This window comes from Pleurodeles waltl, chromosome 6 (assembly GCF_031143425.1).
Source record: "Pleurodeles waltl isolate 20211129_DDA chromosome 6, aPleWal1.hap1.20221129, whole genome shotgun sequence".
In the NCBI taxonomy this organism is placed as follows: domain Eukaryota; kingdom Metazoa; phylum Chordata; class Amphibia; order Caudata; family Salamandridae; genus Pleurodeles; species Pleurodeles waltl.
Genome location: NC_090445.1, coordinates 1,420,682,884 through 1,420,699,214, shown reverse-complemented (window position 1 = coordinate 1,420,699,214; position 16,331 = coordinate 1,420,682,884). Strand labels below are relative to the sequence as shown.

General features: G+C 42.8%; 1 protein-coding gene across 4 annotated transcripts in view; it reads left to right on the top strand.

Annotated features, from left to right (window-relative positions):
• The window catches only part of PRDM2 (PR/SET domain 2), a 501,039-nt gene that overhangs the window by 386,911 nt on the left and 97,797 nt on the right, over positions 1–16,331 (top strand). For 3 of the 4 annotated variants that reach the window (XM_069240785.1, XM_069240786.1, XM_069240787.1), the window contains one exon: positions 6,339–6,465. The exons of the other annotated variant lie outside the window; for it this stretch is intronic. In XM_069240785.1, coding sequence (XP_069096886.1) covers positions 6,339–6,465 — 127 coding nt within the window. The remainder of the gene's footprint in view (positions 1–6,338; positions 6,466–16,331) is intronic. 4 annotated transcript variants of the gene reach the window in all.

Sequence of the window (16,331 nt, the reverse complement as noted above, 5' to 3'; positions counted from 1 at the left end):
GTGGCAACTGGTGGGACTGCCTTGTGCACCAGCACAACTGGACTGGTCCAGGGACCAACTGGACTGGCCCAGGGACTCTTGGAGGTCTCAGTCACCACTAATGCCAGCATCTTGGAGCCCTCTTCCTTGATACTGGCCCTCACCATTTCTGGCAGTCTGAAAGTTTTGTTTTTGACAGGCTTACTGTTTCCAGTATCTGTGTCGTGGGTACACAAATGTGTCAGCCCAGGAGTGAGAGAGAACAGAGAAAAAACTGTCCCCGTAACTGGTGTGAATCACTCTGCTGTTCTGGAGTCAGAGTAGGTGATGGGTTAATACCCTCTAATGAACAATGTGCTCACTGGAAGACAGGAGGTTAGGGAGAGGTTAACTCTCCTCTTCCACTCCATTGTCTGTCACCAAGAGCATGGAGACGTCAGACCTCTCAAAGTTAGACAAGGCAACACACTGTAGGCTTAGCCACTTGATGTTCTTTTGTTTGTTACATCACTGGCCTGGGAAGGCTTTTTCTAAAGGCATTGTTAAAGGTTACTTGTCTGCGCTTTTGGCCTAACTTTGTTTGCCTCATCAGCCCTCTTTTTTCAAGTTATCCTTTGGGGTGCAATTCATGAAGGGGCTTTTACGTATGTTTCCCCCTCCTTCATTTATTATGCCACACTAAGACCTTACTTTGGTTCTTAACTTTTTTAAGTGTGCACAATTCGAACTTGTGCACACTTGCACCTTGAGCTTTTTGTACCTCAAGACTGTCATTCTTATTGCCTTCAATTTCAAGTCAGTGTGTTGCAGGCAGTGTCTGCCCAACCCCTTTTTCCCACCGTTTTCCCCAATAAGTTGGTACTTTGAACTCTGGCTTCCAGTCATCAAACAATTGTGCCATTATTTTGTGTGAGGTCGTCCATCATGCTTCCTGTGTTCTCTCTACCCCATACCTCTAAAGGAGAGGAGAAGAATCCCCAGTTTGATCCTAAAAGACCCCTTAGTTTCTGCATTAATAGTACGAAGTAACACTATCTGGATTATCAACATTGTGCTGGATTCGCTGGTACAAAGAAAGGGAAAGCAGTCCCGAAACTGACCTAGTCAACGTAGGATGGCCTTTGTATGAGACTGTGCTGTAGTTTGGTCTAACAGGGGCTCCAGAGGACTTTCAGACTCCTTCCAAAAGACCAGAAGCAGTTAATCTGTCCTCGGCCAGAGGCCTTTTAATATTTGACATCTGCCAAACTGTTACATGAGAGTGTTCAGCAATACCTTCACAAGGCATTACTGTATCAACTCTCAGGTCTGCAGGTCCTGCAGGACTTCAGGGGGTATGTCCACTCTTCTGACACACCACCTTTGTGAGGGCATAGTTTGGTATTGACTCAAACGGCGAAGAATCTGCGAATAGAAGTATCCATCAGAGGAACAAATTACTTTTGGTAAAGCTCTTTCTGGTAGATGTTCTTATCTACTTCATTCCAGGATTGTATACCTGACGCTGTGCCACAGAAGAGGGCTCCTCCAGGTTGTTCCAGGTCTCCATGGTGGATACCATACAAAACACTGCAGCTTTAGTCTCCTGCCTCTAAGTACAATTTCTGACAGAGCTCTGTGTGGAATCTCTAAGGGATTTCTGCTTTACTACCTTCACCTCCAACATTACTATTGAGGATTTCACTGGTGCAAGCGTTGCCGATTCCATATTGTCTGGCCAGCGATTTGACAAAGCAGAACATCCTTCTATCAACGATGCATTGTCACAAAATCACAACTTTCAAAATGGTACAGCAGTGTGTGTGCCTTCCTTTGGTTCCCAAGTTTCTTCCTTCTGTCATGGAGAGATTCTTGATGCCTTCTTTTATCAAGTCTGGCACTGGCTGTAAGATCTAAAGAAGATCACATTCGTACACATGATGTGGACAGTATTGAAACCGAGGCTTCAGGTAGATTCTTCCACTGATAGGTGGTGCATGAAGATCTATTACACAGCATTTTCCAGGATTGGAGTTGTTTGCTAATAAACTCACTTATAAATACAAAGAACAAAAGATGTCTACAGTTAACATATAGATACATCAAACCGGTATCTAAAAGTAATGTGTTTTGATCAGCCGGTCAAAGAAATGTACTTACAGTGCCTCACCTCAATTCCACAGATTCAATTATTTAGAAAGCTGAGACAGTCCATCTCCGAAAGGATTCTGGTCGCACATGAATGACCTTGGAAATGATGGTTTGTTTCCAGATAGATTTTCAAATATATTACGGATCCCTCAAGGAACTTCAGGTTAGTCTCATTTCCTCTCCATGATTTAAGGCAGGATTTTCTAACTGAGAGACCATCTGAAAGATTGGTGACTTGGTCCCTGCATTCCTCTATTATGAACATCTAAATCTACAAGTCTGTAAGGAATCATACATGGGCCTATATATTTTCACATGGAAGATGTTCTGCATTTGGCGTTTTCAGAAAACTATCATTCCTACCACATCAAAATCTTAGCTGGTAATGGGATTTGTGCAATTCCATTTTCTTCTCTAGATCCAGAACCTGCTGGGTTTTTGCTTCTGCGTTTCTTCTGCACGTTCCTTCGTGTGTTTGAAACGCGATGTACCAGAGAAGGAGAGGGTCAGCACTTGTTCATATTTGTCTTCAGACTAAGCAAAATCCTTTTAGTAGAGAATAATCTGTCGCCTTGTACGTTGCTTTTGGATCCCACATATGGGTGATACTATTCAGAGTTTAACATTTCAGGTAGGATTCCGAAGATGAGGAAGCAGGATTACAAATAAGTAACTTTTTCTTTTTATTTGTCACATCAACCTTTACAAAAGAGTAAGAGAATAACCTGAAAATGTGATCAGGTTTTATTGTACGATTTGGTGAGAAATAAAATATTAAGCTAGGTTCTCGACTTCACATAAGCATATGACCTTCTAGAACAGCACTTGATATCCACTAGTGTTTTTACAACTAATGGACACGATAGCAACAGAAGATGTACCACCTGTTTAATGATAAAAAAAAATCTACGTGAAACCATTCTATGAGGCAAATGTACCTAAGATGACATTGAGGTAATAACTCACGAGAGGAGGTGATGTATGATTGAAAATCTGCTGTGTGGGCGTTATTTGGTTGTGTAGTACTTTCTGCGTATCAGAAACTGCAATATTTAATTCTCTGGTAGTTGTATAACACCTCTGTTACTACACTGACCTTAGAGACATGAGATACTCATTAAAATAAACACAATTTACTCAGATATATATGACAAAGAAGGCAGTTGTTGTTATTGGTAGTTTTAACACATATATTGCAGTCTGCAATTAGTATGCCCTTAGTATGTGATTTCAGCATCTTTTGGGAGGCTGTGGTATTTCTTTTCATAGCTTTCCTTGACAGAGCAAGTCTGATTCAGTTTTGTGGATATGTGTCTGTTTTAATGAATGTTGTTTGTTGGGTGGTGAAACCTGAGGGCAGGGTTTCAGCAGTCTGTTTATGTATTTCCTTGGTAGGTATAGGTTTGCATTGCCTGACAAACGTTTTTGTGTGTTAAGTAAAGTTGTGGTTGGTAGCAAATGCAATCGGATGCCTAAAGAGCCAACTAATTGCATACTGGGCAGTGATCACGCTTTTCTCCTGTTATGGGTCCTAATGTAATATTTTGTCTGGCTTGTGTTGTTGTGCAGTGCTGTTGTAAGCATTGATACAACCATTACATGACACATCTCTCCTCTGTTTGAAGTTCTGATTAATGCATATTGTTGAGGTTATGTGTGTGTTGTGTCATTTCTAATGCATATTGTTGAGGTTATGCATGCACTGTGTGATTTCTAATGCATATTGTTGTTATTTGCATTTTGTGAACTAGAGGTAGTTTTAGAGGAAAAGACTGGCTTCGGAAGTGCTAGCGTTTGGAATAACTGATAAATGTGGCTCCTTGGACAATATTGTGTCATTTGTGGTATGATAATCCGGCCGATTACCTTTGTTGGATGCTGGATTTATATAGCTGAGTGACGAGCCAGTGTCCGTGAAGCACTGTTAAACAATATGGCCCAGAGAAGTAGTATATGGTTATGATACACATTTATGAAAATGAATTGTGCTGGTAAAATGGAGTTCTCGGAGGCACTACCTGAGTTTTTACTGTTTTTATTGATATGTTCTGTAGTTTGTTTATGAAAAGGAAACTGGAATCCGAGCACTATTAAACTAAATGTGTTTTCTGCGTAACGGTGAACTTTGTATGACTGTTAAATTAATCAATAATAATGACCTATAGAGTGAAAGTGTAAAATGTGGGTAATTATGGTATGTGAATGTATTGTTTGTATGTGTGTTTTGTTGTTTTATTTCTTGATGGTATTCTCGTTCAAATAAAGAACTTATAAAGTTGCTAACCTGAGTAGAGATTTAGCCAATGCTAAAAAGCGTCTATTTAAAAATTGAATGCTCTGGTGCTGGCAAGACAGCATGGTAGGCAAAGTGTGTGTCTTTATGTTGGATAAACATTCTTTATGTGCTTCCCCATAGGGTTGATGATGAAATTAAACTTAGCTCCCAAATTCCAGTAATGGGAGAGCAAATGCTGCCAGAATTAAATAAGGTAGGAGTAAGGTTGGTCCTATGTGTTATTTCTGGAAGATAATATATGTGTTGCCTGGGTTTGGCCTTAAACAATCTAGAACTATTCAGTGACTAGTGACAGAAATACCTTCCATGAACTGGGCCTGACATACAAGAAAGGAAACAGAAGCCGATGATGATTTAGAGGTTCTCCACAAAGAGGTTACATTTGGTCTCAAATGAGTAGAATGGAACAGAGAGTGGTCATGTCAAGCAAGTTGAAAAGAATGGTGAAGGTGTAGCATTGAACGGTTCCGCGTGGAAGCTTGTGTGAAAGTCGAACCATAGTTGACTTAGCACCATCAGTTGAAATCTGGCCAAAAAGCAGTTAACTGGTTGTCAGGTCGGTAATTATTGAAAGTGTCTCAGGATTGCCAATATTTGATGCAACAGGGAGGTCAAAATACAGGAGAGTTGGTTGAGGGGGTAACGTTTGCAGTTATCGACAATTGGTAACTATTGAATATATTTTGCAAAAGCCATTGTGCTGAAGATTGCTGATGTTGGAAAAACAGTAGGTGAGTAGTTTGAAGGCAGGCCCTGTGAAAAACTTTGGAGAAGGATGGGAGTAGGATACGCGTAGTGGCTGAAGAGTGTTCATCTGCTGATTTTTTTTGCCACATGGTTAATTCTACCTTGGATTTAAAACAAGGCGCTGAATCGAAATTTGAGGATGTGGTGATACAGACTTCCAGTAGGCAAAGTTGGTGGCGCTGGATGGGACAGCGGCCTTTTTTTTTGCTAATTAAGGGTCCAAGGCCATATTAGGGTATGACATTGGTTAGAGGAATAGAAAGGTGAAAAGGGTTGCAGTGCAATGTCTTAATTGCTGTCATTTTGGAGAATATGCATTGGCAAAATGGTCTCCTTGAGCTAATAATGGTAAACCAAAAAAAGGTGAATTCATCTTTACTCGGAGGTTAGACAAAGAGTGTAATTGTCAACTCTTATTGCTTGAATATATTTACTGTGTGAAATGGCTTAGGTTGTTTGGGTTTGACATTTCCTTCCGAAATAGTTACCTTCATGTGAATGTTTCATAATTTTGGAAACTGATTGCTTATAGTTCTACAAATGTGTTAGAGATGTAAGACTACAAAATAATATTGCGAATGAACAAGAAAACTAAAATAGATCTGGGGAATAGTGGCAGAGTTTGTGGGAAATGCTGTTGTTTGTGACTGGAAATACTTTGATTTCTGGACCTTTCAAACCAGTTGTATGTATTTTCGTTTCCTGCGTGCTTAAAATAGTGAGGTCATATTACGTATGTCACTTTGACGACCTTAATGTTGGTTTGCACGATGCCAGGGAATACTCGTAATTGTCACGAGGTCGATATTTTTTAAATGCAGGTAATAAAAAAAATGTAAGCATAAGGCATGCCTCATTCAAACGCTGTTTATCGATTGATGAAAAGTTGCTGCCACAGAGGAACAGCTCCTGTACTTGCATTCCTCCCTCCAGCAGAGGGTTCTGCACAAAGCCAACTGTGCTCCAAATACTGCTGTCAGGGCTGCGCGCACCAGAGCTAAGGGTTAAACAGCCCTTCCTGTTTGGCTAGTCAGTCAGTTAGGAAATATGTTCTGAGTGCAGAGTACAGCTGTTTGTAATCCTCCAGCAGCTCCACACCCTCTGGCCCTGAGCCTGTTCCCCTCTCCCTTTTCGCTAACAACCTCCCCTCTGATTGGATTTGCATTTGTCTCTCTCTGCCCGTCAGCCAATTGAGCCCGGAGAGGAGCTGTTGGTGTGGTACAATGGGGAAGACAACCCGGAGATAGCAGCTGCTATTGAGGAAGAGCGGGCCAAGCACCGGATCAAGAGGAACTCGCCCAAAGCCAAGAAAGGTACACGGACGCAATTATTTGGGGGGGTTCTGCGTACCCTCAGACCTCACCCTGGGGGTTTCTTTGTGCGCTCGAAGGCACGTCGGCGTTGGTGCCGCGAACGAAACTTGCTAAGTTGCACAAGAGCCGCCTCCCGAGGACGTGAGGCAATCAGTGCCGCACTGTGTGAAGGCTGTGATGTCTTGAGTGTGTCACTGTGACCTTTTCAGCCTGCACTGTCTGCTGCTGCTGCTCAGCTAAGCATTCGTGGCTTAAAGAGCCAGGCTCTGCCGTGGCGGTCATGTGACGTTCAGCCAGCGCTTCACAGGCGTACCTTTAAACTTGCTGCTGACACACCTTGCGCACTACTTTGTCGCTCTCCCTGTTTTCTTCTTTTAATTATTAAAAGCAGGATATGGGCGTTTAAAGTGCGTCTTGTTAAAGCCAGATGAGATTTGAATGAGCGTTGAAAATCTTTCTGCAGTAAGATCTGTGCTGTGTGCTAGCAATGGCGATGGGAAAGCTTTGGTTTCCTCGTTGATGATTTCACATGAAGGATGATGTCTCATGTTACACTGTGTGGTGTACCCGGTGCTAAACTAGTAGCTGGAACACATTTAGGTGCTATTTCTTCACTAGAAGAACTGACATTTTATACTTGTTTCACCTATTTTTGCAAGCAGGTCAAGCTAAGTGCCAATATAGTGCTTTATTTGCATAACATGTTTCTAGAGGTACTTGAAAGCATCCCTATTTTTAATTAAACAAGTAAAGTCTTCCCCGACCCCCCAACATTTTTTTAAATGAGATACAATTTTAAGCAATTGCAACATTTATTTCAGAACAGTTGTGTAATCACGTAAAGAGAAGCTGAATAAATAAACCGGATTATTTTTAGTATTGCATTGCAACATGTAACTAGCGCATATTATAACTATGTGGGTTACTGGAGTGCTTTCATACACAGGCAGCAGCTATACCATGTAGTGTTTGTGTTTGGGAGGGTGTTGTCTTTTAATTTATCTCTGTGTGGGGAGTGGTTAAAACAGCTTGGCAATTTATTTGAAATGAGACTAAGGTGACCAGTGACGCAACCAATTATGTTATATTTCTTTTTTATTAACCCTGTAACTATCAGCTCAGGTAGGGCTAATCTCAAGGCCTCGTTCTTCTGAGGTCGATACAGTACCATTTATGTGAGAGATCCCATCAAAATAGAAAACCTGCAGTAGCAGGTACTTAAGAAAAGAAAAACTAATTCATATTTTGTGGCTTTTGGTAGTAAATGCAGGATGTGGGGCTAAATGTAGTACATTGAACTCTCAAGTTGTTCCATACCAGGCATTAACAGCTCATCCACTCCAGATTTAACCTGTGCATTCTATAACTTGATGTTCTACATTTGGAACGGTACAAAAAAAAAAATCTAAACTACAGACTCAGAAAGAAAAGAATAAAATCAGGACTCAGTAGTCTGGTTGAACTCGACAAAAAAAAAAAACGGGGGCACTGGGAAAGAAGCTACATAGATTTTTGCATCAGTATTTCAACTTTATTATGTATTTTTACGAATTAATAAATTTCAAGGAATTTGTCATGGAGCCTTAGAAATAACATTTACAACATGCAAATTCCTATGCCTTTTGAAACGGTGAAATAACAAACTACATGCTTAAGTTAAAAAATAAATATGTGTGACATTGCGACAAGACAAGCGTAACTCTTATTTTTCCATAGGAGTCATATAATTAGGTATTAGTTACATTTAAATGTTAAGAAAATACAGTGTCATGTGTAGAACCTAAGATCTAAATGTGTTGCATGTGAGTTTTTATATTGGTCTTAAAAACATTAATTTATTCATTAATTGACCTGATTGTTATCTATCGTTATCAATTGCTTTGCTGTCACTTCCGAGAATTGCTGCAGCCTCAGTTGCTAAGCTGTTATTGATGTCATGTCTGATAATTCTTAGACAAGACCTCCTGAGAGTAGATGAAATCAGGGATTTAAGTGGAATGAAAAAAGTGAGGTGTCTCGAAAGGGGAGTGGCCTAAAAAGCGTAGTTATAAACATGTATTTGATGCGTGGCCTATGCAACTGAACACATGATAATATTTATGTGAACTAGAATTGTGTGATTTGTAAGTTTATTAATAGATGTATGACTTAAAGGGGCATTATAAATCTGTAGTTAAAACGTTTGAACATTTACTTTAAAAACTAGGCATGAGTTGTTCTCGTATCACAGGCAGCTGGCAGTCCCTTTTCTATTGTGATTTTGGAAGCAAAGTAAGCATGAATGAATGCACATTTCAGTCTTATAAAATCAGTTCACAACATTCTTTTTCTGGCTCACTAATAATGGTTCATAGGAGTACATGCCAGTGCTTTGACCTAAAGCCACGTGACTGTTCCTTAAAACTATGGTATTTGAAGGCATGTGACCAGCACACCAAACAGTAAACCTCATAATTTGTATGTTTTCCATGTCTACAGTTTAGCAGCACTCTCAAGAAGTTCTCTCAGTGCGTGAGTAGCTCATTCAGTCTGGGTACTGTTCATTGCATGCTGAGATTTGTGGTCGTTAACTGGCTGAGCTACCCATGCATGGAACTAGGAAACTTTAAGAGAACCCATTTGACCTTTCCATAGTGTCCCATCTGAGAATGTTACTGAAGCTATTGATTATCTGATACTGGCTTGTTCCCATTAGCTGTGACATTGGGTAAACAAAAAAAGCACAAAGTGTCCCAGCATAGATACTGAGTATGACATTTCTATTGAGAAACTGTACCATTTTAGGATGAAATGGATATGAAACAGAACAGACAATTTGTGAATCGTAGGGAGCTCTGAGAATTTTGATAACATGATAGGCTATTTTTAGGGTCGAGTCCCTGTTGTAATCTCTCTTTGGACTTTTAACCACACCCATGTCACGCCTGTCGCTTTCATTGGTTCGTGGGCTTGCCTTCTAGATTCCGCTTGTGTTCATTAGTGAAAGGCATGCATACGTCATGCCTTTTCTGGTGTTTAGCCCTCCTCGAGTGCACTGGCCAACTACTGAAAACATATGAGGCTCCATGTTTTCAGCCTGGTTTCTGCACCACTCTATCTTTTTTCTTTCCACGCAGCGCGATCGTGCCGGGTTTTACATAGAGCGATCATGCTCGTTTTTTTTTTTTTTTTCTTTCAGTTTATCTGGCAAGAAAAGTCCGGTTAGGAGTTTACAGCCCTAATAGCTCTAACTCGAGCAAATGCGAGACCCGTTGCATTGCAAATGCTTGTCTTAATAGTGAATGGCTTGCTCTTCTGTGAGGTCTGTTAAATGCCTTGCAGAACAAGGTCCCTGCTTAGCTATTTGAAAACACTACCATGTCCACGTTCGTACTGTCTAGAGCCCAAGCACAATTACCTTCTTGTTGGAGCTGGTGAGATGAATAGGCTCAGGATGAGTTTCACAAAATGTCTTATCTGCCTGCAATTCAACTTTAGGGCAGATGCCTTTGGCTAAATCCTTTAGCCTGTACTTCTCCTTAGTAGCAGTGAAAAAAGGTCCAAAACAAAAGAGCCCGAAAAGGATGCGTCTGGAGTTTTCCAGACCTGTACATGCTGGACACTGGCAAGACACGGCCTACTTTAAGCCCTGGATAAAAACATCCTTTTGTGAGTGGCTAGGAGAGTGCCAGGGCCACAACCTCCAGAATACCGTCCCCTAGAATTAGTGGTGTAGAGGTCTGGTTCTTGTGTGAGAGAAGTAGAACTTCAGTTTACCAAGGATCAGAAGACCAGTGATTCCCAACCTGTGGTCCGGGGACACCCAGTGGTACGCAAAGCCTCATCAGGAGGTCCGTGACTGCTTAAACAATTAACAGATTCGTAAAGTGTATATAAATAAAGTGGCTAAGTACAAATTAAAATTTGAAAGCGTAATGTAAATGGCAAGAAAATTAACATTGGAGACTAAAAATGAAATTAATGTCCTCAAATCGAGTTGTGGGAGCAGTGCAGGTGCATCAGACAGAATATAGTATGGGTTAAGTGTGGCTTCAATTAAATTTAGAAAAGCCCCAACCTTCCTAATACAATTTGTATTTTTTTTTTTATTTTATTTGTTTGAAAAATTAAATAGAATGTATTATAATTTGTGTTTGATGGAATGCTTGTTTTTGTATTTTTGTGTATTGTTTTGTGGTTCAAATCATTGGCAATGTTTAGGCCTGGGTCCCCGGCTTCCAGTAATGACTCAGTGGTGGGCCTCCGGATTCTAATAATGATTCAGTTGGAGTTCCCGGGTTCCAATAATGATAAAGTGGAGGTCCACAGAAGTCAAAAGGTTGTGAACCACTTACTTAAACCACCAGTTCTGTCTCTGCGTCTTGTCTGAGCCCTAAAACTCAAACTTTGTTGGGATCTTATTAATGGCTTATGTGCATTCCAGAGTTGCATTTTTTGTACTGTTAAGAATTTGACTCTCTATTTGATCTGCCTGAATTTGACTGTATAGAAAGTTCCTTCAAGGGATGTAATGTAGCACCAGGTTATGGAAGTAGATTAGAAATTTATCATTGAAGATTGTGTACATGGTGTACAGCATTTTAAATTTGGCTCTCCATGTTACATTAGGGTGGTTATGCTCCTTAAGGCTTTTTTTTTTTTTTTTTTTTTATTTTTTTTTTTAGAATCCTGGTTCTGTTTTGTGTGAAGCTTATGCATTCCTGTTATTTGGGTAAGCCAATGTACTAGAAGTTGCAGTGTACCACTCTCTTCATTGCCGATTATTGTTTAAGTTCCAACTGAATCTCCAAGAGCATGAGTATAAGCACCTCCTGAATATAGTTACAGGGACAGCCCCATTGTGTATATTGTGCTAGAGTCAACAAGAGTTGCAAATCTTTCTCAAACTGAGGTTTCTTCTAATTGTGTACTATGGTTTGGTGCCTCATCCCTATTTTTGTGGGGTAACCAAATGCTATGGCATTTCTTTCAGCTTATTAGACAAAGTCCACCCTATTCCGATAGATACATCTACCTGCAGACTTATCATCTTTTGAATATCACAAGGCACCAGACAGGATACAGAACTTTTAACACATGTAAGTGGTGCTGGCTCCAACTGGGGTTGGTGCAGGCTGCTTTCACTGGAGTCACGTAGCACCACGTAGTACCTATATCAGTCCTCTCTTTTTTTTTTTCCCCACTTCACTCGCAGATCCAAAGCTGTTCTGTGGGAATTATTCACACTTTAAAATGATTTATCACCAAATTTCTAAAAACGTCTGTGGAGTGCTTAGATATATGTAGCTCTAAGAATTCCGCTTTTAAGCATTGTCACTACAGAGATGGACTGCCTGTGGAGCCTGGGTGGAAACTTGATGCAAGGTCATGCAACAAACGCAGACTCATGCAGGTGGCCACTAAGGAGTAGCAGACCAAGCTCTTTATGGCCCATGCACGTTGCATTTCTCTATCTCCTCCAAGCAAAAGAAAATAAATAGAAAAATTAGGATATGAAAGGATGATAACACCCCACAGCATCTTTGGAGGCCCTGAAGTAGGTTGACTCCATGAACTCTGCCTCCAGTAGAGCTGTTGATGGAGCCAGTGTTTGTAGACTTTACTCTACTCAAAAGGTGGCTCTGGCAATGTCGCCAAATGAGATGCCTTCCATGGTGCCCATTCCAGCTGCAGCTGGTTCCTCTCTCAGTTCCAGGTTCATTTCTTATTCTTTTTCAATTCTCAGTGCCAGCCCTCATTCGGGCACATTGGTTGTTTCCAGCACCTATGGTCAACCTGGCACAGTTCCTTCATGCAATGATAAATTTACTGAGGTATGTGGCAATCCCCTCTGGTGCCCCTCCAAGACCCCATGGAACCACTTAAGGCTTCATTTGAGTTTCTGCCACTGGGTTCCTCCTCCACTCATTTGTGGTTCTGGTGCTTGCCAGATCAATCTGTTGCTTAAGCCCTTATCTGGGACCCTTCCAACAGCGACAACACCAAAGCTGGCCCTTTGCTGCCACTGGTGTCAGAGCCAGTGCCTCTAGAACAGCCTTGGAAGACCCAGGTAATCCTGATGAGGGATGCCCAAAGGATAACAAAGCAGACTAGCTATAAAGAAGAGTGTAAGTCTAAACCCACTCAGCGCAAGCTTTATGAGAAAACCTTAAGCAAAATGTTTGGTTCTGACTCTTACCCCATCCACCCCACAAGGAAGTGATTTCCTGCCATGTCTTCTCAAGGAAAGCAGCAGAAAAGTTGGAGCTGACCCTGCCAACAGAGAAACCTAGGTAAAACATATTGACGTAGGTCCTAGAGCCTACTTTGGCAGGGTCAGGACCTTTACTGCCTTTTAAACCAGCACTATTTCATTCTATTGAAGTGGCTCGGAACAAGCCCACCTCTGCCCCTGCTGTAAACCGCCTGATTACAAGAAGATTTAGGCTAGCCTCTGGAGAATTAACCTTTCTCTCTACCCACCTTTCACCAGAACGTTTATTGGTGCAGGTCTTATCATAGACAATACAAAATCTGGATAGAGGGTTTACAAAATTGGAAGCTGTAGGCAAAGAAGTGTTCTTGGTGGGAAGTTTAATCCTTAGATTGATGATTGATTAATGCCACTTGCCGGGTATAACTATGCTCTGTGGGACTTGTTAGCCGTGGTGGTGATGAATTTACCACACCACCTCAGTAGTTTAGGATTGCTGGCACCCTTTCAGGCCAACCCTAAGGGCAGGTCTGTATACTATGGACTCTGAACAAGCAGCCATGGGTTCTTCAGTAGCCCTGAGAAGGCATGGCATGATTAAGGTCAACGGAACACTTCTAATTCCGCCTTAGAAAGCTTCAAGGGAGGAAGAGCGAATGCCCGATTTAAGGTCTTCAATCTCCAGCCCAGAATTACAGGCAGTATCCCAAATTCAGTGGCTTCTCCAAAGGATGTTCTTCATCAGTACTGGGGCAGAGGCAAAAGAAACAGCTATTTAACCCAGAAACTTTCTGTCTCCTCCTCGTCCTGTTTTACCACACTCACTGCATTAAAAGCCTCTTTAGCTTCCCTTTAGAGGAGCACGTGCAGCAAGATGGAACATGGGTGACTTTCTTTCTGTTGGTCATAGAAGGCCATAACTTCACACCGGTAGGTCTTGCAGATCATAGAAAGGGGGATGTCCTTCCGTTCCAACAGACACCACCCTAGATTCCTCCCATGAATTCCTGAAGTCAGAGAATCAGCTTCAGATCCTGCAGCAGGAGAGGGTGAACCTGTCAGCCAGTCGATTTGTAGAGCGCGACTTGTCACCAAGGAGGGTATCCAGACACTGGCAGGGTTCATGGTCTCAGTCGAAGGGTCAGGTTTTCAGTGTCCTGTGGACCTCCTGTATAGTAGGGGAGGTCCTAAGGTGCAGGAGGAGGTCGTTCCAGACTTTGACTGTGAGGTAGGAGAGGCGTGTCCTCCTGCTCCTCTGCGTTGTATACAGGAGTATGGGCCAGTGCGAGGGAGACGAAGCGGAGGTGGCTGGTGGGTTTGTGGAATCTCAGGTGGTGGTTGATGTAGTCAGATCCAGACTTGTGCTGGGCTGTGAACACATGAGTGAAGAACTTGTACTGGCATTTCTTCTGAACCAGAAGCCAGTGTTTGTTTTTTAGTTGGGGGTGATATGGGTGTTGCGAGGGAGATGCAAAATGAGTCTTGCTGTAACGTTCTTTAAAGTCTGTAGTCTTTGAACTAGGTGGGCCTCGATTCCCACACAGAGGATGTTTCTGTAGTTCAGTTGACTGGTGATGAGGGCTTGGGTGATGGTGTGTCTTGGGGTTTGGGGAAGCCACTTGAAAAACTTAAGTAACATGCGCAGAAGGAAGAAGCAGGGGGATGACACTATGTTGACTTGGGACCTCATAATGAGTTTGCTGTCCAGGGTGATACTGAGATTCCTGGCGTGCTCAGCTGGGGTTGCAGTAGGTCCCAGTTCTGTGGGCCAGCAGGTCGCATCCCAGGGGGATTGCGCTGCTGAAGAGCAAGACTTCCCTCTTACCTGTTATGAACTTGAGGCAGTTATATGTTATCCATTTGGTTATGCTGGTCATGCATTGGTGGAAGTTGGTTCTGGCGGTGGTGGAGGTTTCGGAGAGGGAAAGGATGAGTTGCGAGTCATCGTGGCCGCAATCAGGGGGTGTCTTGGTGCTGTGGTTGCTTTGAAATCCAGATTGAGAGTCGCCCAGAAGGTGATTATGGTCCAGGTAGATGGAGAGTTGTTGGTTGATGACTTTTTCAATGACTTTGGATGGGAGAGAGAGCAATGAGATGGGTCTGTAGTTGCTGAGGTTGTTTGGGTTCGCAGAGGTTTGATTTCTGTATACTTCCAGTCTTCTGGGAAGGTGGCAAATTCCAGTGAGGTGTTCAGTAGGGTGGAAAGTTCGAAATCGATCCTGGATGCTCCTAGGTTGAAGATGTGGTGTGGGCTTGGGTCGGATGGGACCGCTGAGTAAATTAATTTCATGATGGTGATAGTGTCTTGAGTGGTGAAATCATTCCAGGAGGTTAGCTTTGGGATGGTTGTGTGTGTGTGGAGGTATAGTCTTTGAAAAATTCTTAACGATTGAGTTGTGTGTTGAAGTTACTGTAGATTTTAGCGAGTTTATGGAAGAAATCTGCAAGGCTCTTGCATAGGTCCTGAGAGGAAGAGATGTTGCTTGTCGCTGTTGCTGAGTTAATTATGCAGAAGAGCCCCTTACTGTCATTGGGGTTAGCTTTGATGGGCGATGCCAGGACTTTTTTAGTTTTTTCGTTTCACGTAGTTGGCGGTTATATATCTTGAATGCTGATTTGCACGCTATTCTCTTGACTGGGTCTTTGTTGGTATGCCAACTTCTCTTCAGGTGCTTGCAATGGCACTTGGCTGTCCTGAGGTCCCGGTGTACCAGCTGGCTTGCTTAGCGGATCTTCTCTGTTTCTTGTTCTTGATGAGTGTGACGATGTCAGCTCAGTCACTGGTCCAGATGTTGAACCTTCTCATGTTCTGGGTGTGTTAAGGCGAGGGTATTCGTCCTTCTGGTCTCTGAGGCATTGTTCCATCTGCGACTGGCAGCATTGGGTTGAGTTGGTGGGGCATGAAGGTACTGATGATGAAGTGGATGATTGAGTGGTCTGTTCATGTGAGTTGGAAGGCGTGGCTGTATTTGACGCGGTCGCTGGAGGTGAATATGTGGTCAAGGGTGTCTCTTGCGGTGTGCTTGTGATTGTTTATGAGTTGAGTGAGGCCAGTGTTGTTTTCAAGTTGTTGAGGAGGTTGACGGAGTTATCTCGTCAAGGTATAAGTTGAGGCTGCCCAGGAACATGTAGTCCTTCGAACCAATGGCGATGAAATCGGTGAGGAGGTTGCAAAAGGTGTTTCGGGGTCCCTGTGGACGGTATGCAAGGGTTCCCTCAGTTGTCGATTTATTGTCCATTAGGATTGTGAAGTTGAGGTGATTCATCGATTGGGCTGGTTGTTGGTGAGAGGGGTGGGGGTTTGGTGTTTTAGGTGAAGTGGCAGAGGTTGCAGGTGAAATGTCCTACCGTGGAGTGTGGTTCAGCATGTGGCAATGTTGTGGTGGCGTCCAGAGTCGAAGTCGCTAAAGCCAGTAGAAGTGACACTGTGGATGGCGGTTGGGCCAGAGTTCCTGGCTGTGGCAGTTGGGCCAGAGTCCCTGGCTGTGGCATTTGGACCAGAGTCCCTGGCTCTGGGCGTGGTCCAGGCACAGACAGGCTTGTCTATGGCGCGCCAGCTGTGTGGTTGCACTGCTGCTACGATTAAGTAGGTCATGGAAGGTGGGAGGGGCACTATGAGACTGCGGGTGGGGTTGGCATAAAGGCAAGAGGGAGAGGTGGGAGGATGCGGGAG